Source organism: Periplaneta americana, chromosome 5 (genome assembly GCF_040183065.1).
Source record: "Periplaneta americana isolate PAMFEO1 chromosome 5, P.americana_PAMFEO1_priV1, whole genome shotgun sequence".
Classification (NCBI taxonomy): Eukaryota; Metazoa; Arthropoda; class Insecta; order Blattodea; family Blattidae; genus Periplaneta; species Periplaneta americana.
Window position 1 is genome coordinate 170,807,657 of NC_091121.1, and position 23,262 is coordinate 170,830,918.

Consider the following 23,262-nt stretch of genomic DNA (forward strand, 5'->3'; position numbering starts at 1 on the left):
CCAAAGACAACGAGAACGGAAATAATGTTAAAATAAATGTGTTTAAATATGAGTATTCACAATTAACTGTTATGAATGCTCACATTTAAATACGCTTATTTTAACATTATTTCCGTTCCCGTTCTCGTTGTCGTTTCCATTCCCGGTTTAATGTGAACCGGCCTACAGCTTAATTTGAAAGGCATGTTGGTCCGACAAGTTAACAAATTTAAAGAAACAAATATCAAAAGTCCTTCAATAACTGTCTATCCAAAAATACAAAATATTACATAGGTTACATGAACATATTCTGACTAGCGCTTTCGCTATTATAATAGCATCTTCAGGTCAGACTTGCGTGATATTAAGCTTTTCATATAAAGACATAGATGGACAAGTAACGTCGAAATGTGTTAAGGTACATGACGTGAAGATATAAAAATACAATGGTAAGAAAAGTAAAATTTGACTTATGAACAGTCTAATATATATATATATATATATATATATATGACAGTAAAACCTTCATGAGGTCTCAAAAATTAATACATAAAAGTATTTGACATGCGTGCAGCTTATAGATCAAAATTTGTTTAAAAAATTGAGGTCTGCAAGATATATATGCAGCTTAAAATAGAGACACAGACAGTTAAAAGAATAGCTGCTTCTCGTACTAGGTTTCGCCTGCGATCTTCTGCATTTTTTTAAACACAGAACCTGTTTCTATAAATGTTGGATACCACAACATTATGGAATCTTATTTAGGTACATTACGCACACCATACTCAAGTCGAAATTCCCTTTGAACTCTTTTAAAACTCTCAAATTTAGCATACTAAAGAACATATTGTGCCCGCAGTTGATTTGTAGTAGCCATTTTAATCATCTACGATTTTCATTTGTCCTTTCAGATTTATGCATTGTTGATTGTCATATATGGAAACTCCCATCTTTTAATCATAATATAATCAACAAGAAATTGTTTTATATCATAATACCTTTATAATAATAAATTAATATTATCCATACCCAAACGGATCAGACTGTATTATAACATGAGCTTACAAAATAATCCCTTCATTTTTTATAATATTTGTAATCTTGTACTTATACAAAATAAGTTTGTCATGTATGATTGCCATAAAAAAAAAGCAGAAATATCTTTGAACTAGAATACGTCACTGTGTTTGTAATGAATAGAGAATCCAGATTTGGAGGGCACTTTCTAAAAAAAAAAGCACATTTATCACATTAAATATTTTTTCTTTTATAAATACTGAAACATTTTTTATATTTATGTTCAACATTGAATAAATTCAAGGAAAAAATTGTTCCGGGGCCGGGTATCGATCCAGGGACCTTTGGCTTAGCGCACCAAAGCTCTACCGACTGAGCTACCCAGGAACTTCACCCGACACCGTCTCAATTTTTCCCATTTTTATCCACATAACTCGAGTGGGCTGACAAGACGCCAGAAACTCACATCGAGTGCACACAAATTCTGTGTGACTTGAAATTGTGGTTTTCTGTTAACGTACCTAAAGTAACGTATATATTATGCAAATCTAGCTTTCAGGTAAAGTTCCTTGTGAAGCAGACTCGAATAACTTCAAGGGAAAAATTGTCCGGTTATATACGTTACTGTAGATACGTTAACAGAAAACCACAATTTCAAGTCACACTTCTGTGCACACGATGTGGGTTTCTGGCGTCTTGTCAGTCCACTCGAGTTATGTGGATATAAAGGAAAAAACTGATACGGTGTCGGGTGAAGTTCCTGGGTAGATCAGTCGGTAGAGCGTTGGTGCGTTAAGCCAAAGGTCCCGGAATCTATACCAGGCCCCGGAAAAATGTTCTCCTTTAATTTACTCAAGTCTGCTTCACAGGGAGCTTTGCCTGAAAGCTAAATTTACATATCTTCAACATTGTTTATGTTTCTATTTATAAATTCAAAACAAATATATGTTAATACTGTGCTTTTTATTTTGCAAATCATTTCTCGACCACCCTCAGATCTTTACACGACCTCCGAAAGGGACGCGACTCCCATGTTCATCTTCCCTCTTGCTTAAAAAAGTCCTTTGTGCAGACGCTTTTATTTCCCTATTTTGACTATGCTGACATTTTACTGACTAACCTTTCCAGCGACAACAAAACGAAATTTCAACGTGTTCATAATTTGTGTGTACGTTTTGTAAGCAATGTTCGTAAATATAACCACATTACTCCATCCCTGGAAACAATAGATTGGCTTAAACTAGATAAGAAAAGAAATTTACATTCACTTCTCCTTCTCTTCGAAATCTTGAACTCTTCTATTCCTTCGTACCTGTCGTCTCGCTTCACATACCTTTCTTCCCACCACAATCTGAACACACGCTCTCGCCATGAAACAATACTAACAATACCATCCCATCACACCTCCTCATACTCATCCTCTTTCACAATAGCCCTGCCAAGACTCTGGAATTCGTTACCTGCTAGCATCTGGGACTGTCGAAATAAAATTGAATTCAAACGCAAACTTAATAGTCACTTGGTCAGTAATTGAGACTCGTTCAGACATGGTTTCTTGTAAATAGTTCCCTTGATCTGTCACAAAATATCTCAGTATATGGTAATTTCATCACTATAGAATTTTGTTATTCTAGGTTTAATTTGTAATTCAGTAAATACAAAAATATTCTTTGTTCTTAACTTCTATGATAAATTGTCTAGCTTTTATTAATCAGGTAATCTTGTCGTACTTTAATTCTTATTGTAATTGTAATTGTAAATGTAATATTAACTGTAATTTTATTCTTCATATTATACTGTAGTTGTAATCCCCTGATAGAAGGGCAGAGAAGGCCTGATGGCCTTATCTCTACCAGGTTAAATAAATACTACTAATACTACTACTAATTTTGGGAAACACTGCTTTACATAATCTATGGGTGGAATGTAGCTAACGAAAGAACTTTGTAGACTTACTATATGACACAGGAGATCGTATTAAAAGTTCAGAATTCAATGCTATTAGGTGCTGTGTCAATTTCTTCAGTGCATACTTACGTCATTTGATAGTGTAATATTTATAATATGTTACTAGTAGCTTCCCTATAATTATGTGTAAGAAATGAACTCGCACACAAACTATTTTTGTTAAAAGTGTGGTTTTGAACTATCTCATTCTCACCCCTTCATATTTCAATTGTTTGTTATACTTCATTAAATCCATAATGACAAATTAACTGTGAAATAGCTAGATAACACAATATGAACTCATTAACACTGTGTATAACCTAATAGATTGTTGCAGATACTCTCGAAGCCCAACTTGCTTTGGCACGTGTGAAAGCAAGACACGATGAGTTAATGAAAGTTGAGAACTCAATAAAAGAAATAAGGGATGTATTTGTGCAAACGGCAACGCTTGTGGAAACACAGGTAACTATCACTATTGAACTTCCCTTTTCAACAAGCTGTAAGATTCTGTTTATTTCCCATCCATCTTCTTGCATTCAATATACAAAGTGATTTTCATAAAACTAACATCTTTCTTTCTTTATTTCTTTCCTTCTTTCTTTCTATCTTTATTTCTTCCTTTCTCTCTTTATTTATTTCTTTCTCCCTCTCTCTCTTTCTTTCTTTCTCCCTCTCTTTCTTTCTTTCTCCCTCTCTCTCTCTCTCTTTCTTTCCTTCTCTCTCTCTCTCTTTATTTTTTTCTTTCTCCCTCTCTCTCTCTTTCGTTCTTTCTTTCTTTCTCCCTCTCTTTCTTTCTTTCCTTCTCTCTCTTTCCTTCTTTCTCTCTTTATTTCTTTCTTTCTCCCTCTCTCTCTTTCGTTCTTTCTTTCTCCCTCTCTCTCTTTCTTTTTTCTTCTCTCTCTCTTTCCTTCTTTCTCTCTCCTTCTTTCTCTCTTTCTTTCCTTCTCTATTTCTTTCTTTCTCCCTCTTTCTTTCTTTCTTCCACTCTTTCTTTCTTTCTCCCCTCTCTCTTTCTTTCTTTCCTTCTCTCTCTCTTTCCTTCTTTTTCTCTTTCTTTCTTTCTTTCTCCCTCCCTCTCTCTCTTTCTTTCTTTCTTTCTCCCCCTCTCTCTTTCTTTCTTTCTTTCCTTCTCTCTCTCTTTCCTTCTTTTTCTCTTTCTTTCTTTCTTTCTCCTTCCCTCTCTCTCTTTCTTTCTTTCCTTCTTTCTCTCTTTCCTTCTTTCTCTCTTTCTTTCTTTCTTTCTTTTTTCTTTCTCCCTCTCTCTTTATTTATTTCTTTCTTTCTCCCTCTCTTTCTTTCTCTCTTTCTTTCTTTCTTTCTCTCTTTCTCCCTCTCTCTCTTTCTTCCTTTCTCTTTCTTTTTTCTTTCTTTCTCTCTCTTCCTTTCTTTCTTTCTTTTTTCTTTCTTTCTTTCTTTCTCTCTTTCTTTCTCTTCCTTTCTTTCTTTCTCTCTCTTTCTTTCTTTCAAAACGAATAATGCTAGCCACAGTTTGTTATACCTCAAATGAAGGATCCAAGGAAAAAACCAGGTAAGTCACTTTTTTGTCGAGATGGAGTTTGAGATGCCATTAGATTCTCTATGGGAAGGACTGTCTTTTAGAGGTATCAAATAGGAAATGAAACAGATTAGTCATGGGTTTATTTGCCTTAAAATTTTTGGCGTACAGGAAAAGAAGTAGGTCAGTCAACTGTTTCAGCGAAGAAAACAGGTTTCATGGAAAAAGTGACTTACCTGGTTTCTTCCCTGGACCCTTCAAATGTAGAGTATCTTTGGGAGATTACTAACCTCTAGAGCAAATGTTGAAAATTCTTTATTTATTCTGCTAGAAATTCATTTAATGGCCAGTTTTTAACGTCAAATTAAGCAGGATTTTTGATTCCTTGTCACGAGATGCGCAGATGTTTATTCTTTATTCCTTATTGTTGTCAGCTGTTTTCGACATTTTGTTTTAGTCACTGAAAATGCAGTACACATTAAATCAACGGCTCTTCCTTGCGAAGCAATACTGGATTACGAATTCAATTACAGCTACTCAAAGGGCATACCAGAGAGAAGTTGGTGTTCGTAATCCCCCAAAGAAACACAACATGGGCGCCCACAGGGGATAGGCACTGAGATTTTTATTTTTAAGCGTTTTTTTATTTTTATCTAGTGCTCGATACATGTTTTCTCAAACCCTCGGTAAAAAAAAAAAAATCAACAAAAGCGAGTGCTTTAAACTATGAATGCGTGCGCAAGGCAATTTATATTTCAGAACTGGCTATTTTTCATATTAAATTTTCTCTCTCGTCCATCCATTTCCTCTAATTTTCTAACCATCTTGCTACTACTGAGATTGGATCATGCGGGCGCTCTTGATAGAAATTGGAAACATGTGGATCTCTAAACGAATATGACAATAAATATACAGAATTAATAACAATTAACAATTTTATAGTGAAAGATATAATATGCAATTACGTTTTATTTCTCAGGGTGACAATATCAAGAGAATAGAGTATCACGTCGTGAAAGCTAGTAATTTCACTGACCATGGCAATGTTAAACTTCAGAAAGCAAAGAGAAAGAGAAAGAAGGAGAGAAAGGTAGGTTTAACCACTGGCTTCCTATATAAATATATTTTATTCCAGCAAATGAAAATTATCTTAATTCTATTTCAACCATATGGAGAAGAAGTATAACCTAAACTTTGTGATTAATTGCTTATGTCACCAAGAAGAAAATGAGCTTCACAAAGCTGACCCATACTTTCTCATGTACAGTTTTTGCGATTCGTAACAATTCAGATTCTTTTTCGTGTTGCGAGTGATAAATCATTACTCATTACTAGACTTCGTGGAATTGCCACGAGAATCGCAAGGTTTACTGCGCACGCGGTATAGACTGTATGAGAAGGGGGCGTGCAAAGGATGGAGTATGCCTCTAATGTAAACACTGAGCAGTATACTGCGGTTACAATAAAACCTGTATCCTGCATTCAAGAAATATAATGAATGATCATTGAAGTAGGAAACGTCTAAGCATGTAAATACACAATTATTTTATAGTGAGATATATTAACTCTTAAAATTTAATGTAAGATACATCATCTTTCAATATGTGCATTGCAGTGAAGAGTTACGTACATTTTGAGCGACTGCAAAGTAACCTCCTCCGATAGTCACTTAAACAGTTTTTTATTTTGGGAAAATGTACGTTCAACATCACACCATGTAATTAGATGCATATTTGAAGAGCGGGAAGTCACTACTTTTTAGCACACCAACTTCACACGTCTTGTCTTGACGTGATAGTACATAATTTATAATACGAAGTTGTGAATAGGCAGAATTTTTAGCAATAATGTTTCTCAACTTACATTTCACTTTTTCTGAAATTAGTGATATTTTGGATAACGATTTGTGATACTTTATCCACTATATTAAGGGCTTTTGAGAGTTGTAGTTTAGACGATTCTAACACGATGATGCTTTTGGACACGATTTTAAAATTAGAATCAATGAACAGAATATCTTCCAATAGCTGCTCAGAAGGCAATGATTTTACAGCTGCAACAGCGGAACTGTCTGTGCTATCTAATGCATCAATTACCTCCATTATTTTGCCGTAATATTCTGAATAATAATTAACAGCATCCAATCACGTTTTTCAACGGGTCAAGACTGGCTGCGGGGGTAAGGGTATACCAGGGGCAATTGTTTGGAACAGCAACACTCTCATTGTAGTATTTTTGATTGAATTCTTGTCTGCACTGAACAAATGTTAAGCTTTGACTATTCCGACCACTGTAATGAAAAAACAAGTTCTTACATAGGTATACATTAGCTGTAGCTGCTCTATCTATTTGGACCGGTCACAACTCTTAACATGAACTGCTTATACTACGAGACCGGGCGGTCGCTCACCTCCTCTATACTACCGTACATCGGCAACCTGACTGAATGCTGCGTGTGGCAATTCAACGAAGTCTACTTATTACTATATACTGTTTTCGCTGTAAGAAAAAACCTAATGTAAACACGTTGCTGTCATACCCTTGATTGGCTCCCAGTCGAAACACTCACATGGCGCAGGAAAATATAGTTCGTATTTGGAAACCACAATCTTGTATTATTTGAAAATAAAACATTGAATTCTAGTTGTTAAATACGATGAAACATTTAACTTTACTCATATGTAAAACGCTATGTAAAAGAAAAGCTACTTTTATATTTTGTTATGTACCATGAATGCGGATGAATACCAACAGTAATACCGAGGTAGTCTTTTTTGTAACAAGCTGGCGTCACTTGAGCTCGTAGTTGTTCACGTAAGCACGTGGTACTGAAGTATGACTTTTGCATCCTCAATTGTCCATTGTAAAGACATAAGACTTAAAAATAATTTAATTACAGTAATTATAAAATAAATGTTTCCTAAGCAAACGAATGCATAGTAGTGAGGTTAGACCTACTTGACAAGTAACGGGAAATGTTTAACATGAAACAGAATGTACAACAGTAGTCGGGAAAACGTACTGAGAATCTATGGCGCCAAACAGCGGCCAATGAAGCCTCACTTCAGTCACGTGCTATTGTTTACATTAGGATTTTTCTTACAGCGAAAAGATTATAGAGACCGTACTTTGTCCCAAGAGGCTACAAGGTTAAGTATTACTTGAGTTTTTACTGTAGCGGACAACGCACGTGCATCTAGTAAGCGAAGTACTTGACTCACGTGACTCTTGTTTGGTTAAGTTCGGCAGAACAAAACAATTACACTAATATTTACAATTTATACGTATTATTTACACTATATGCATTACAGAATTGATCAACATTATAACAAAAATCATGTTCTGTTTACTTCTCGATTTCCCTCGACACAAATATCGCGTTGCAAGTTACACGGTCGATAACTGGGCAACCTACTACCAAAGCCAGAAGGAACAAGTTACTGATTACGTCAATCAAAATACGACTCAAACTCTTCGTTGTTCTAAAAACGCCCACCAGTCAACACTGGACGAGTTTTGTAGGAAAGATACATTCGTAAAAGAGCTAGATTTTGATGATTCTATTAAAGACTTTGTTGCCGTAAAATCAAGCCGAGCTGACATAAAAATAAACTGCTACAATTTTTTTTATATTTATGATAATACTGACTTACAAATTCTAATTTCAAAACTTACGTAGATCTAATATAAGTAAGTTTAATTTCAGTTACTTTTAATTTTTTCTTATCATTTAAAGTAAATTATTGTTACTAACTTATAGTTAACTGACTAGTTTTGAGAGAAAGCAATGAAGGGTACATACGATTTAATATTGACTATTACACTCTTGCTACGTCATACTACTTTTGACCAATAAAACGGTACGAAAGGACATATTTCAACCAATCATGGCTGCTTATCGCACAATTTTATCGCGTCCCTAGCATTTGTTTAATTTTATCGCGTCCCTAGCATTTGTTTAATTTTATCGCGTCCCTAGCATTTGTTTAATTTTATCGCGTCCCTAGCATTTGTTTCTTTGTTTGCCAACATTTGAAACTGCGCTGGTCTGGACGTCAAAAAAAAAAAAATATATATATATATAATTACAAACCACTCCAGTCGATGCACAGCAGTTTCAAATATGACTCTCATTGGCATTCAAGAACAAGGATTAATAAAAATCACTGATCATACCTATGCATCTTCTGAAATCCGATTTACAAATAGATGAAGAGCACCATTCGGAAATCCTGAATAAGTTGAATACACCATGTAGGCCTAAATCAACGAGTTCCACTTCTATTACGCACACGTCCAATATAACATCAATTGAACCACCAACCACATTCAAATTTGAAAACTGTACATTCAATAATTATTCATTCGGAAATCCTGAATAAGTTGAATACACCATATAGGCCTAAATCAACGAGTTCCACTTCTATTACGCACACGTCCAATATAACGTCAGTTGAACCACCAACCACATTCAAATTTGAAAATTGTACATTCAATAATTATTCCTTTTAAAATTATTCATGTTTATTTTTTATGTCATCGTCGTTAATTAAAACTTTTCTAACACTTGTGTATATTAGTTAGGTTATGTTATAGCTTCTGCTATATGATATTATGGATAGTCACATATCAGAGATTGCTTAATATTAAGATTTATTGAATAGTAATCATTACACTGTCTGCATAAAGGCACTACTGCCATCTAGCATGCATCTAGCGTAATATTTGTAATATTGCGATGGTACAATAATACATTTGAAGACAGTTGTATTTTCGTAAGTCAATTAATATTTTATTGTATTGGAGTACTTCGTTACTTCTAATCTTTATATACTTTCTTCTAATCGTGTAATAGTCAATTAAATCCCACTCGAGTTTTGATTTTCTCTAGATAAATCAAAACGTCTAGTGAGATTACTGTTGACTATTACACTTTTACTACATCATTCTACTTTTGACCAATAAAACGGTACGAGAGGACGTGTTTCAACCAATCATGGCTGTTTATCGCTACAATTTTATCAAAGGAGATAGGTATAATTGCTATTCAGCCATTGGTAGAGGTCTCATTCCACGCTTGACTTCAAGTTGGGCTTTCTGAAGAGTTAGGCATACTCCTCTCCTCCTCTGCCGGCAATGTTTACTTCTCCTGTCAGATATTATGAAACGAACGTTTTAAGATACGCTACTGACATTACAAAACGTTGGCCTACTTGCACTTAATTTAATCTACTCTTTGATTTTCTTATGTTCGTCATTTTCTTAAAACTTTCGAATTCGTATCAAAGGTCATATTGGCTCATGATATTTGGTCAATCACTGTCAGAAACAAACACATTGAAACATTATCAGTCAATCAATACTCTACCATGTTTGTATTTCAGTCATTCATTGTTCTGAAGAAAGTTTTCCAGTCTTGAAAAACCTTTTGAGCTAGACGTTGTTTATACAGAGTGGATGGTAACCTCTGCACCAAAATGAAACTGGTAATAGGTCATGAGGAGAGATTTGCAAAATGTAAGTAAATTTTCACCATTTTTTAGGAAATCGTTATGTTCCTATGAAGCATTTGGGAACATCATGGTTACTGCAAAAACCCTAAGCAAGCGCGGCCTACACTCCTTACCTTCCCCTCCCCCTCTACTATACTCAGTCGGTAATACGCGATTGCAAGATTTATTTCAACGATTTTTGCTATTATTCAGTTTACATTCATGGCTAAACGGTTTAAATTGCAAAAAATAAAAAAGATTCAAGAAATTAACTGTTCAATTTATTTTTACCTATCTGCTTGTATATCAATTAGTCATTTCTCTCGGACCATTACCGCAATAGAGCGTTGCAAATATTGAGCTAAGACTTTTTTGTTTTTTCCTGCATAACGGTGCTTCATCGAAAGAAAAGTGTAATAAAAGTTTTGTTTTATTTAAAATGTAGAATCACCTTTTAAATTTTGGTGCAGATGTTACCATCCACGCAGTATAGAGGAAAATTTTCCGCCTAGAATTTTAAGTAAAGAATAAATATTTTCGTAAAATTAAATAAATAAAAGTTAACGCTAGATGCGAACTGCGGTATTTTAAATTCTAGGGAAAATATTTTTGTGATGGTTATATAACAGATAGACAGCATATTATCATCAATAAATTCACGTAAGATAAGGAATGCCTAAAACGTGCATCTGAACTAAAGTAACAAAGCATTTATGTTCACAGTTGTTGCGCCCGTTTACTACTTCTATTGGACACCAGTTATGTTTCACTTCTGATAATTTTATGTCGCTATGACTTAACGTTGGACACCTTGTACAACTATATCAGCGATGTCAGACGGGTTGAGACAAATCAACAAGGCTCATGACCTCCTACATAATAGCCAAATTGGCTAGTCTCTTATATGAGACAACTCATCCTGCCTAAGGTATTCCGTGGTTTTCCTCAGGCGTAAGACAAATGTCGGGATGAGCCCTATAAGAAATGGGCCACGGACCTATATGCCCTTCCCCATATATATTCCACCTTTATTTTAAATTATGTATGCCCTAGTTCAGATAATATTAATAGTCTATTAAACATACGAGGTCACTCAATAAGTCGCAAATTGAAAGGACAGGGACCTCTCAAATTGCAGCTTAGATTTCACGGCGCTTCTTCCGACGGCCTTCACCTGCTTTGTCATCGAACAACAGATGACGGCGTCTTGCCATCCTAACGGCAAACACCAGCCAACTCCTCCTCGCCCCGTTCCGTGATCAATTGATCAATCTCAGCCCCCCTCGCGTATGTGGTACCTAAGAGGTTACGTCCAATTTCGGCTTCCCCTTCAAAACTTTCTAGAGCTCCTTCAGGGGAGCAGCGTAACCCGGAGTGAGACTAGTGGCCAACAGGCTTGGAGCTCACATATTTAGTTTTGTACAGCCCCCAACCCCTTGCAAGGACGCGTTTTGCGTACCTTTTAAATTTTCCTCCCAATTCTCCTTCGATTTTTCGATTTTTCGGACTAAACGGAAGGAGCGCTCCACTAGACTGGTTGCGTGCTCCGGTGTTTCCACAGACATAAGCAAGTTCAAGCTCCGATCTAGCTCCTCAACCGGTATTGGAGCTTACAACTCTGACACTACTGAAGTATGTCCACATTCATCAGGATTTCTGACATCATCATTATACAGTGTGTCCCATTTATCTTGTGCACCTATTATAACTTTTTTGTTTGGAAAGGTATTGGAATTTTTGTTTTTGAGAGCTATGTTAGAACGAGGGGCTAACATGAGTGTAGAGATTTGGTGTATGTAATTACATTATGGTACAAGTTACACGTGACGCCATCAATTTTTCATATAGCACTACATACTTTCATCATGTTACATTGATTACACACATTAAGACGAGTTCAGAAATGTATCACAATGTCACCTTGCTAATCAATAACAACAAAATGCAAAATGAATGCAATCAGAATGTGTCGTTTGTTGTGGTGCCCCATTCATCTTGTGCATTAACTTACACAAAACGAAAGACGATTGATGTCCGTACACGTCGTGTGTTGTGTGTTTGCTGTCTTAGCATGTAAACAAACCACAACAAAATCCACATACAGTGACCTGCACGTGATTGAATTTTATGCTAACTTTGTTTGAGACAACATAAATAAAATACCGGTATTACAACTGTCGATGCCACAATCTACGTTCATGCTGTCAGTTCCTTTCCAACATTCATACTGATCACGTCGTACGGTAGTTTAAAGTGTTCCGTTATGATGTATTCTAATGATGAAAAGGTCGATATACTCCTCATTTATGGGGAATGTCAACGCAACGCCATGCAAGCAGAAGGCGATATATTGCGAGAAACCATCCATCTCGATTTCGGGGAACGCCTTCGAATGTGCATTAATGTGAATTTTTTTTTAAATTTTAGTTGGCTATTTAACGACGCTGTATCAACTACTAGGTATTTAGCGTCGATGAGATTTGGTGATAGCGAGATGAAGCCGAGAATTCGCCATAGATTACCTCGCATTCACATTACGGTTGGGGAAAACCTCGGAAAAAACCCAACCAGGTAATCACCCCAAGCGGGGATCGAACCCGCACCCGAACGCAACTTCAGACCGGCAGGCAAGCGCCTTGACCGCCTGTAGCTTGCATTAATGTGAATGGTCACCATTTTGAACATGTTCTGTGACTCTCAAATCATAACATTATCACATTGGAAGTACGTTTTTGTTTCGTTTTGTTGTTGTTATTGATTAGGAAGGTGACATTGTGATACATTTTTGAACTCGTCTTAATGTGTGTAGCCTAATCAATGTAACATGATTAAAGTATGTAGTGCTATTTGAAAAATTGATGACGTCACGTGTATCGTGTACCATAATGTAGTTACATGCACCAAATCTCCACACTCATGTTAGCCCCTCGTTGTAACACAACGCTAATATATATATATATATATATATATATATATATATATATATATATCTCCAATACTTACTTACTTACTGGCTTTTAAGGAACCCGGAGGTTCATTGCCGCCCTCACATAAGCCCGCCATTGGTCTCTATCCTGAGCAAGATTAATCCATTCTCAATCATCATATCCCACCTCCCTCAAATCCATTTTAATATTATCTTCCCATCTACGTCTCGGCCTCCCCAAAGGTCTTTTTCCCTCCGGCCTCCCAACTAACGCTCTATATGCATTTCTGGATTCGCCCATACGTGCTACATGCCCTGCCCATCTCAAACATCTGGATTTAATGTTCCTAATTATGTCAGGTGAAGAATACAATGCGTGTAGTTCTGTGTTGTGTAACTGTCTCCATTCTCCTGTAACGTCATCCCTCTTAGCCCCATATATTTTCCTAAGAACCTTATTCTCAAACACCCTTAACCTATGTTCCTCTCTCAAAGTGAGAGTCCAAGTTTCACAACCATAAAGAACAACCGGTAATATAACTGTTTTATAAATTCTAACTTTCAGATTTTTTGACAGCAGATTTGGTGATAAAAGCTTCTGAACCGAATAATAACAGGCATTTCCCATATTTATTCTGTGTTTAATTTCCTCCCGAGTATCATTTATATTTGTTACTGTTGCTCCAAGATATTTGAACTTCTCCACCTCTTCAAAAGATAAATTTCCAATTTTTATATTTCCATTTCGTAATATTCGATACCTATCCAAACAAAAAAGTTAAATACGTGCACAAGATAAATGGGACATTCTGTATCTAATAATGAAATAGACTTCACTTTGTCCCCACTTATCTTAACGCTTTACTTGTTTAGCTAATTTGAACCATTTAATACTTATTTTATGTAGTAGATCTATCAGTTGTTTTTACTTAGTATGCTTTCGTAACTCATACTTGTCTTATATAATTATTATGCTTGTTATTGTTAGGACGCTTAGGAAATATACTTGGTTGCTTGATTTCAGATAATTGAAGATTCAATAACTACTATTTAAATTCATTAAATTAGAAACAAAACTGTAGGCCTACTTGATTTATTAAATTCAGAGATATGTTAGATTACTTACACGAAATAATGTCGTTCCTTTCGTTATTGTGTGTTCCGCCAACTGAAGCCATGATTTCTTGCGAACTTTCTTGAAATATCTTCCGTAATCCACGTCTGATCATAGGTGATAAAAACTCAGAAACCTAAGTCCAATAGCCTAATACATAGATGCTCAAATCGTGAATCGCGATCATTTGTTAACCTGTTTACATGCACACTGAACCTGTGTGCTTCCAACCGCACAGCACGGCACTCCTCCGCTGTGTGTTAGCGTCTGAACAGTCAGAAGGCAACTCTTTCACTGTTCGTGTACATGACGGATTTAGTTATGTCGCTCTCTAAAGTAAACGTGTATTGTACAACACTTTTTGCACGATCATATTTTAAAAATTGCAAATACAATATATTTTACATTGAAAATTTAGAGCCATATTATTCCAAAGCCTTCGCAAAACTATACCGGTACTGTAATGGTAACTATGTAACAATAAATACACTGTAATGAGTCTATTTCAGTATAGTTTTATGTTATGAAGAATGTTTTCCCTAGCAACAAGTTTTTGTGTGCGAATTCTAACTTTCAAGGCCTAACAACAATAGCTGTAAATATCGTACAACAAAAAACACAATCGTGCAAAAAATAAATAGTACGTATGAGCTATTCCATATGAAATCGATCAGTAAAAACCCTCGCATTTTTTTATACTCCAATTTTTTTCCCTATTTATACAAGGTGCTGAGGAGAGTGCATTTCCAAAAATATACTATCGAAAGTCAAACGGTTTTCGTATTATTGAGCGACAAATTTAGCGTATTTCATAAAAACAAGCCTCTTTCAGCGCTCAGAACTCTGGAACCATTTACTGCAGAACATTGAACGAGAGCTCATTTTGAAGTTGAATTTGGTAGGTTATGTTAAGAAGTAATCCTTATTTTTATTGTATATATAGAGACAGATAATCTGATTTTACTTAATTTTAGGCTTTTTGCCAATTTGTAAAAATATAAAAAAAATATTGAGAAAAAACCTTGCATTATTAATAGGGATTCGGCATTGTTTGCTTAGTGGTACGGCAATAAGTTTCGAGGGTATTAAATAGATTATTTTCACACGCCTAGACTTGAACGGTGCAGTACCGCACGCACTGGTCGAGAGCTGAAGATAAGGGAGCGTTGGGCGTCATCCTAGATCATATATGTAACAGATAACTCATCGCTATGTTAAAATCGGCAGCACTTTGAAGAGAACAACCGCCAGGATCGCCACCCGTCCGCCGTAAACGAACACGAGATGGCAGTATAGTCGCTAATGCAATTCAAATGGAAATTATGACGTGACTCCTTATGTAACAACTAGATGGCAGCGTAGTAAACCTGACAAAAGTTGTTAATCTCAAAGCCTATAAGGCCGACTTACCTGGGTATATATGATCTAGGGCGTCATTTTACTCCTGTTTTTATGAAAACCTGTGATAAAGCTAGCACAGCAATGACTGCTAGACGACACATCACGTGTTTATGTCTCCTGACCTTGCTTACCTCGGCTAGCTCCCGCCTCACAGTCAGCTGGTTAGTTCACGCGCGTACTATTTATTTTCTTTATTTGACATTTTCAATACTTTCTTTTCAACGTGCCATCAGTAAAAAATATATGTTTATTTGTACTTTCAATGCGGAATCTAACTATATAATTTTAAAATATTTTTTCCTTGGCAAAGGCGTCTTAATGAGAAAAAAATCTAAGGGTGCTATTCATAGACATTTCGCAGCACGCGCTACGAGCGTACTAAGCTAGCCCCGGCTATCCACTGGTTACTTGTACAGAATTCAAATCATATCCTATCGCTAACACTGGTTTATGAATACGAAAAACGCTGATCATCCACCGGAAACCCGCGCTAAAAATGTCTATGAATACGGCCCTAAATTTCTCCATTTCCATAAAAAGTAAGAAAATCTGTTTATATGTCAATATAAACTTTAATTTCTCAGCATCAAAATAAACCATGATTTTGATCATTGGGTGGAAGGGTTTCGGAGCCACAACAGTTTAAAGTTGCTAATTTTATGAAAATACGATAAATTTAAATATTTTTAATTTAAATACTATGAAGTTCTGATGCCTCAAACTTTGCACAAAGCATTGTATCATAGTTCTCTATGTACAAAGAAAGTTTCATTGTATTTAGAAATTGTAAGGTCAATATTCTTTATATTTCGGTCGATTTGAGATGGAATAGCCCTTATGCAATACTTCGTCTCGTTTTTTCAAACTTTTCTTCGTTCCCGTAAATCTCACTTACCACATTTGTATCGCAATATACAGTAGCTACTATTTTATAATTTAATCAATCGCATCCGACCAAATGTCCTTAGGCTTATTACAATTTATATCTTTAAAAAAATCATCATATTTAGCACAGAATACAAATTAGCACATCCGGATTCTTTTAGGCAACAAGTGAATATAATGGAATTCCCCATAGGAAAATAATTCCAGTTGCGTTCCATCGTCAGTACCCAATTAGAATGTTATGTAGGGCCTATCTAATAAACACGATCATACGTGACCAGTATTACTTTGATTTTCCATGATTGAATACACTTGCTAAAGAATGTATGAATACCATAAGTCGTCATTCTTACACAGTAAGCATCTTACGGAAGTTCAACGCAATACTACTTCTGCAGATTCCTTTCTTGTTAACCCTTAAATTCACGAAGTATCCTAGAGGATACAACAGGTTAATAGGTTATAATGCTATAATTTTAATAGAACAATAAAAAAAATTGGTAGGAAAATTAAATTTAACCAAAATTTCACAATACTATAATATTGTACAACATATAAAATATGGACATTGCAATAGTTGTTTTCTTTACAGTCCGACACGGTTTAATAAACTAGTGTGAGAAATGAAGTTTTGCCAATTGAGACAGATTTCGTTTACTATTAAGATTTATTTTAAATCATCCGCCTTCAGAATTTCCATCACAATCTTCTGAATCTCATAAAAGGGAATTTGAAAGGATTTAAGAATATTAGATGTAAATTTTGGTAAACAACCCCTCGCTCCAAATAGTAAACCTGTAACATCCCAGTTGTAAAGCGAAATGCCATATTTTTCACTGAGGTATGGAAGACAAGGTACATATTTAGCTCTCTTGTCATCAATGATATTTCCGACATATTTACAACGCGTAACAATTTTTTGCGGATAAGAAGACAGATTATATTCACGTGACATCATGTTTAGCGCGTGGCACAGACACTATCAGGGAAAACTAGCATCTCGTTTGTGCTGCAGTTGACGTTCTATTCATGATTCAAAATTAGACCTCGCAAACTGTTCACAATGCATTATAGTGATAAAGACTGATGCTACGATGACCTTTTCTACAATTTAATTATTTATTCATTTATTTTTACTGGCAGAATTAAGGCCATAAGGCCTTTCTTTCCATTCAACCAGTATAAAAATAGCAAATATAAATAAGAACATTAAGGAAAACAATATAATAATAATAATAATAATAATAATAATAATAATAATAATAATAATAATGAGAAAAATGTAAATGTGTTTAGTTACAGTAATTCTAAGAGTTAAACGATTACAATTTAGTGTCAAAGAACATTGTTTGGACAAAAGTAATGATTAATATAACGAAGGACAACTGATATATTAAAAATAAAAATCATATTCGACATGTGATCATATTCTCGAGACGGAAAGCAGTCTTTTTGAAAGTAGTCAAGGTTTGACTATGTAGGCCTACACTATAATACCTATAATACTTTTACTATTTACATTACCAAAAAGAGTGTAGACTTACACTGACAAAAAATATTTACACCATTATACAATATTAACAAAATAAATAGGTTATAATTATTAAATAAAACATAACCCGACCAGAATGTTATACCCGTGGCAGAAAACGGAACACATCTGTACACATATTCGTCCCCCCCCCCCACAACAACCCGCGGTTGCCTACCGATGAAAGATGACGTAGCGTATACTGACAGCAGGGTCGTCAAGGCCAGGGGTAATAACATTCTGGTCGGGTTATATCTTGCATCACATTGTAGGCCTACATTCTTTATTATAGCGTAAATAATGAAAATAACTTGTTCTAGTGTACATAGTATAAATAATTTAAATTGTAAATATTAGTGTAAATGTTAAAGTAACCCATGTTTTGTTCTGCTCAACTTGACCAAACAAGAGTCGAGGGAGCAGACATTGAAGTACTTCGCTTACTAGATGCACGCGTGTAATACTTAAAGTCTGTGTGATGTATCTTGTCTCACTGTGAAAAGAGAGAGAAAGGAGATATGTCTTACTTCGTCTGTATTGTTATGGCAATGGGAGAGTGGAGCGATGCCGTCCATCCATCCAGTGGCGGAAGGGACCAGTTGATACATTCTGTAGCGCAAAATAAAATAAAAAAATATCTCTCTTCGTACTGTGTAGTTCCGTCACTGAGCTTGTCTTTCAAGAAACTGAGTTCCGGTAGCCTGTACAACAACAAGGTTTTGAAAGGAATCCTGAAAATGTACAACTCTCCTATAATCTCCACCCTCATTTGAAGGGACTTGGTTTTATTGCTACTGAGACAAGATAAACCTTACCAGGTATAATCTTGTAGACTCGTGGGACAAAGTTGCTTTAGGAAATTTTACTACAGAGCGTTCGTCAAGAAACAGGTTTTGCTCAGATGAATGCCATTAGCCATTAGTGTTATATAATAAGGAAATATATCTCTAGAAGTCCCCATGTTTTTATAAATCGCTGCCTTGGAAATATCCTAAACATAATTATGGTGTCCAAACACAATTTCAAACAAAGAGTTATGGGAAAGAACACAAGAAGAACAGATCAATATATAGATAATACGAAGGAAATGGGGATGGATTTGTCATACTCTTCGAAAAGAAAATTCTATCGAGAAAGAAACTTTAAGATGGAACCCCCAATGCAGTAAAAAGACAGAAAGACCAAAGGTTACCTGGAAAAGAACAATGGAAGAGGAAATACGAAAGGCAGGGACATCATGGTCTGAAATTGCCAATATCACTCAGAATAGAAGACGGTGGCGAAAGTTTGTTGAGGCCCTTTGCTCCAATGGGAAATGCAGGAGATGATAATGATGATGATGATGATGATGAATAAGGAAATATAATATAGCATTAAGACACATCAAATGTCGAGCATTAGTATACAGCTGACTTCCATTCAGCGCAAACCTCTGCGCTGGCTGAATGGTCAGACCTTCAAACTGTTACGCAGGCAGCCCGGGTTCGATTACCAGTCAGGTATGGATTTTTTTCATTGAAAAAATCCATAGTGACACTTGTGGCGGACAAGATCGCACTTGGTGTTTTCCCCGGGGTTCTTCCATTTTTCCCCAAATCAGGCATTTATATCATTCCGTCACCATTTTGTTATCATTCTGTAGCATTCCCCGAACGCCGGCTGGCGACGCATGGAGGGTGCTGGCCTAGGGACGAGTGGGGTTGCCTGCTCGAAACCTGGACACACAGAGAAACTTACCGTGGTCAGCCGGTGTGGTTTGGGAATGCGTCACCAAAGGATCAGCGCAATAGATCTTAACAGGTCGCAGTGCTGGGCCATAGTGCCTCCTTCCGTTAAATTCAATTCAATTCAAATTAATTTCAGTGCAGTTCAAATTACTATAGTTCCTTGCAATGTACTAGATCTATAAGCCGTTCCCTGGTGATTGAAGCATGACCTTGGATGCGCAATGGACAAAAATGGGTCTACTCCATAAGATTTCCAAGTGTTGCCGCACACGTAACCTGCGTGAGATGGCAATGCCGTGGTTCAACTACGGTGGAACGACTTCTACGCATTATAACAGTGATACGTACATGTGTACGAAGAATTCGTACAACACATTTGTGCTATATTTTCAACAGCCGATAGTTCCAACACTTCTTATAAGATAAGCCAATAAACTACATCTGTAAGATGCTTAAGTTGCGAGATTTTATTATTGAATGCTGACGTACTGAATCACTGCTAAGCGGGCTGTTACTTGCCCAAGTCATTTATTTTTCGAACGGCGCCGTTCTAAGCAAAACCTGTTTCTAAGCGTACATCTGTTATCTTCTGAATACTTACTAATTTATGAAATTTCTTAAGAATCTGAGTTTTAAATAATCTTCTAATAAAAACTCATATATTTATATATTAAATATAATCTCTTTCTTAACCTCTGTAATTGCTAACATGTATTTCTTTTGTGTTTCAGAGAAATCGCGTTTTGATGATTATCCTTATAGTTCTAGTTGCAATAATTGTTATTCTACTCGCAATTCTCTAAAATCAAGACTTCCGTATTGTACAATTAAAATAAAACAAATAAAACACAAGAACGCCGTCCTTCTTACTGAAGGACAAGAGTGAAAAAGTTATCTACCACTATTAGTTTTTATTTCCTCATACTGAGTGTCTCAGGAGGAATGTAAAATGCTTCAGGATAATATAGTTTGAGTTAAATTACATCGATTTAACCTATGTCCGAAATGTGACCGTTGGGAAGTCATTGATGGGCGAACTTTTAAACAGAGAGAGGCATTATAGACATATTTCTATATTTTAGGACATTGTAATAGAGTACATTATTGAAAATCCTACATCTTGCGTTGTTCCAATAAGTTTATTTCATAATTAAGTGCAAACTGAGTAATAAAATAAAATAATTACAGAAGATTAAGGTTGTCCTATTTTTTATGGATTCCATGAATTGTAAATTCATATCAGGTGCCGGTACCGTTTCCTTTTCCGACTTCAATATATCACCACAGTCTAGTATATACAGTCACGAAGCTCAATACGTAGTAAATATGCATTCATAGATAGATGCTAACCACTAGAGTCGCTACTATCGCCTCATTACAGACAATGCGAAATAGTAACGGCACAGTCTATTGTTCCTAGCACTCTCACAACTCAAGTTTCGTGACTGTATATACTAGACTGTGGTATCACTTCGTAGCTTGCCAGTTTCACATAACATTCTGTAAACACGAAAAACACAGTGAGCTGGAATCCTTCGATTGGGAAAGCGTCGTATTCCTCAACAGCAGCCACTGCATTGCTATCACAAAATCCATGAACAAAAGGATGTCTGCATATTGGCTATGCGAATACCCAGTACACGAATTAAATATTAAGTGATCGTGTATTTAGTTGTGTGTTTTATGCTGGTATTGTAAAGCTCTGATGCTGCCATGTGCGAAAGATCTGGCGTAAGACATCAAGTATTTCTTCTTTCGATGTAGGTTAACCTATACTACATTATCCTGAAGTATTTTACATTCCTCCTCAGACATTCTGTATATTCATCACCCCAGTGTACTCTTTGTAGTGATTCAAACTCTGTAATGAATAAAAACCATATAATAAGGTGCACAACAAAATTAAGAAGACAGAAGCAGCTATATCAACTCAATTTACAACATACTACTGGGACGCTCGCAAGAAAATGAAGTAAATTCAGATCTTGAGCATTGGCAAACAACTTCCTCATTATTTGAAGAATAAAGAGAAAGTACTATACAGAGTGATTCAGTATTTATTTATTTCAAGACTTTCCCACAATAAGAGACGACATAAAACAGCGAAACCGGGAGACCTGCCAGTCACTTGACCACGCCGAAGTGTTAGGAGTCACAGCCAGTCTTAGAAGAAGAGTACGGGTGTGTGCTGCTCAGAACGGCAGATAGTTTGAACATTTATAAAAATTAATGGAATTGTCCAGTCTTTCAGAAAAATGTAAACATTAATCGTCTTGTTTACATTTTCGTCTTTTAACATTTCTCAGTATTGATGGCATTATCTTTTTGTACGTTTTCTCATTGAAAGAGTAGGAATTGGTAAAAACGTTTCTATGAAAGTTGTTTGTTTTGAAGAGCTCTATCAAATGGTACCTTATTTACCCGGACTCCCATTTGAAATTTTAAAGTGATACGCCACTGAACCTACTTCCTGTCAGAGCTGATTGATGAAATCAAGCTCAAGTGAAAGTTCACATGTGGTTTAGTGATAAATATTTTTTTCTTGAAAATTTTAATGCACTAGTTTCTGAAATAAATGAATGTTACGTGTGGTTTAGTCATAAATATTTTTTTCTTGAAAATTTTAATGCACTAGTTTCTGAAATAAATGAATGTTACGTGTGGTTTAGTCATAAATATTTTTTTCTTGAAAATTTTAATGCACTAGTTTCTGAAATAAATGACTGTTACGTGTGGTCTGAATCACCTTGTATAGAGAAGCTGCAAAAACTCGATTTCGAGGTTGTCACGGAAAAACCTGTTTTAACCCTTTCTGATGTCGAGAAAATGGCTTTGGGCATGCCGTCTCTCTGTCTGTGCGTTTATACATACTAGGTTCAAAAAGTTCCCGGAATTTGCTAGCATCATAGAAACAACGTACCTTAAACACTATTCTACAGCATTCCCTTCAAAATAGTTGCCTTCCGCAACAACACACTTTTGCCAACGCGTGTAGAGTTCCTGGAAGCAGGCCTGGAAGCCATTTTGTGAAACCCGTCTTAGTGCTCTCGTCGCGTTTGCGATAACCTCTTCAGCATTGAATCTCCGTCCTTTCAGATGACTTTTCAGACGGGGAAACAGAAAGTAATCAGGTGGTGAGAGATCAGGAGAGTATGGTGGGTGATCCAAAGCAGTTATGTTGTGCCTGGCAAGAAAATTCTTTACAATAATTGCGCGATGAGCAGGTGCATTGTCATGCATAAGGAACCAGTTGTTTTCTACCCACTTTTCTGGACGTTTCCTTCTCACTGCGTCCCAGAGGCGACGGAGGGTTTCTACGTACAATTCTTTCATTACAGTACGACCTTCTGGAATGAACTCATGGTGCATGAGACCCTGAGAGTCGAAGAAAACTTCCAAAATAACTTTGCTTTAAGTGTGCTTAAATGCGACAGGCTCATGTCAGTAGATTTACTGGCATGTGAAAGAACTCCTGCGGGACAAAATTCTGGCACATCCGGCGATGCTGATATAACCTCTGCAGTTGCGAGCGTCGTTAAATAAAACATAACATTTAAAATAACTTTGCCTTTGGAAGTGTCCCTAGGAAATTTTTGCTTCCGAGGAGATGTTTTCGATTTCCACTCAGATGACTGTCGTTTAGGGACTGGGTCGTACAAGTAGCACCAGTTTCATTTTGTTTAAGAAATCACCATCTTCATCAGCCATACTGATCATGTCCCCAGCAAAACACAGAACTTGATGT

At 36.0% G+C, this 23,262-nt stretch overlaps 1 protein-coding gene across 1 annotated transcript in view; it reads left to right on the forward strand.

Annotated features, from left to right (window-relative positions):
• The window catches only part of LOC138700277 (syntaxin-1A-like), a 39,085-nt gene extending 17,559 nt beyond the window's left edge, over window positions 1–21,526 (forward strand). The window contains exons 7-9 of the mRNA XM_069826782.1: window positions 3,271–3,408; window positions 5,421–5,531; window positions 20,249–21,526. Of these exons, the coding sequence (XP_069682883.1) occupies window positions 3,271–3,408; window positions 5,421–5,531; window positions 20,249–20,320 (321 nt within the window). The 3' untranslated portion in view covers window positions 20,321–21,526. The remainder of the gene's footprint in view (window positions 1–3,270; window positions 3,409–5,420; window positions 5,532–20,248) is intronic.
• The last annotated feature ends 1,736 nt before the right edge of the window (window positions 21,527–23,262 follow it).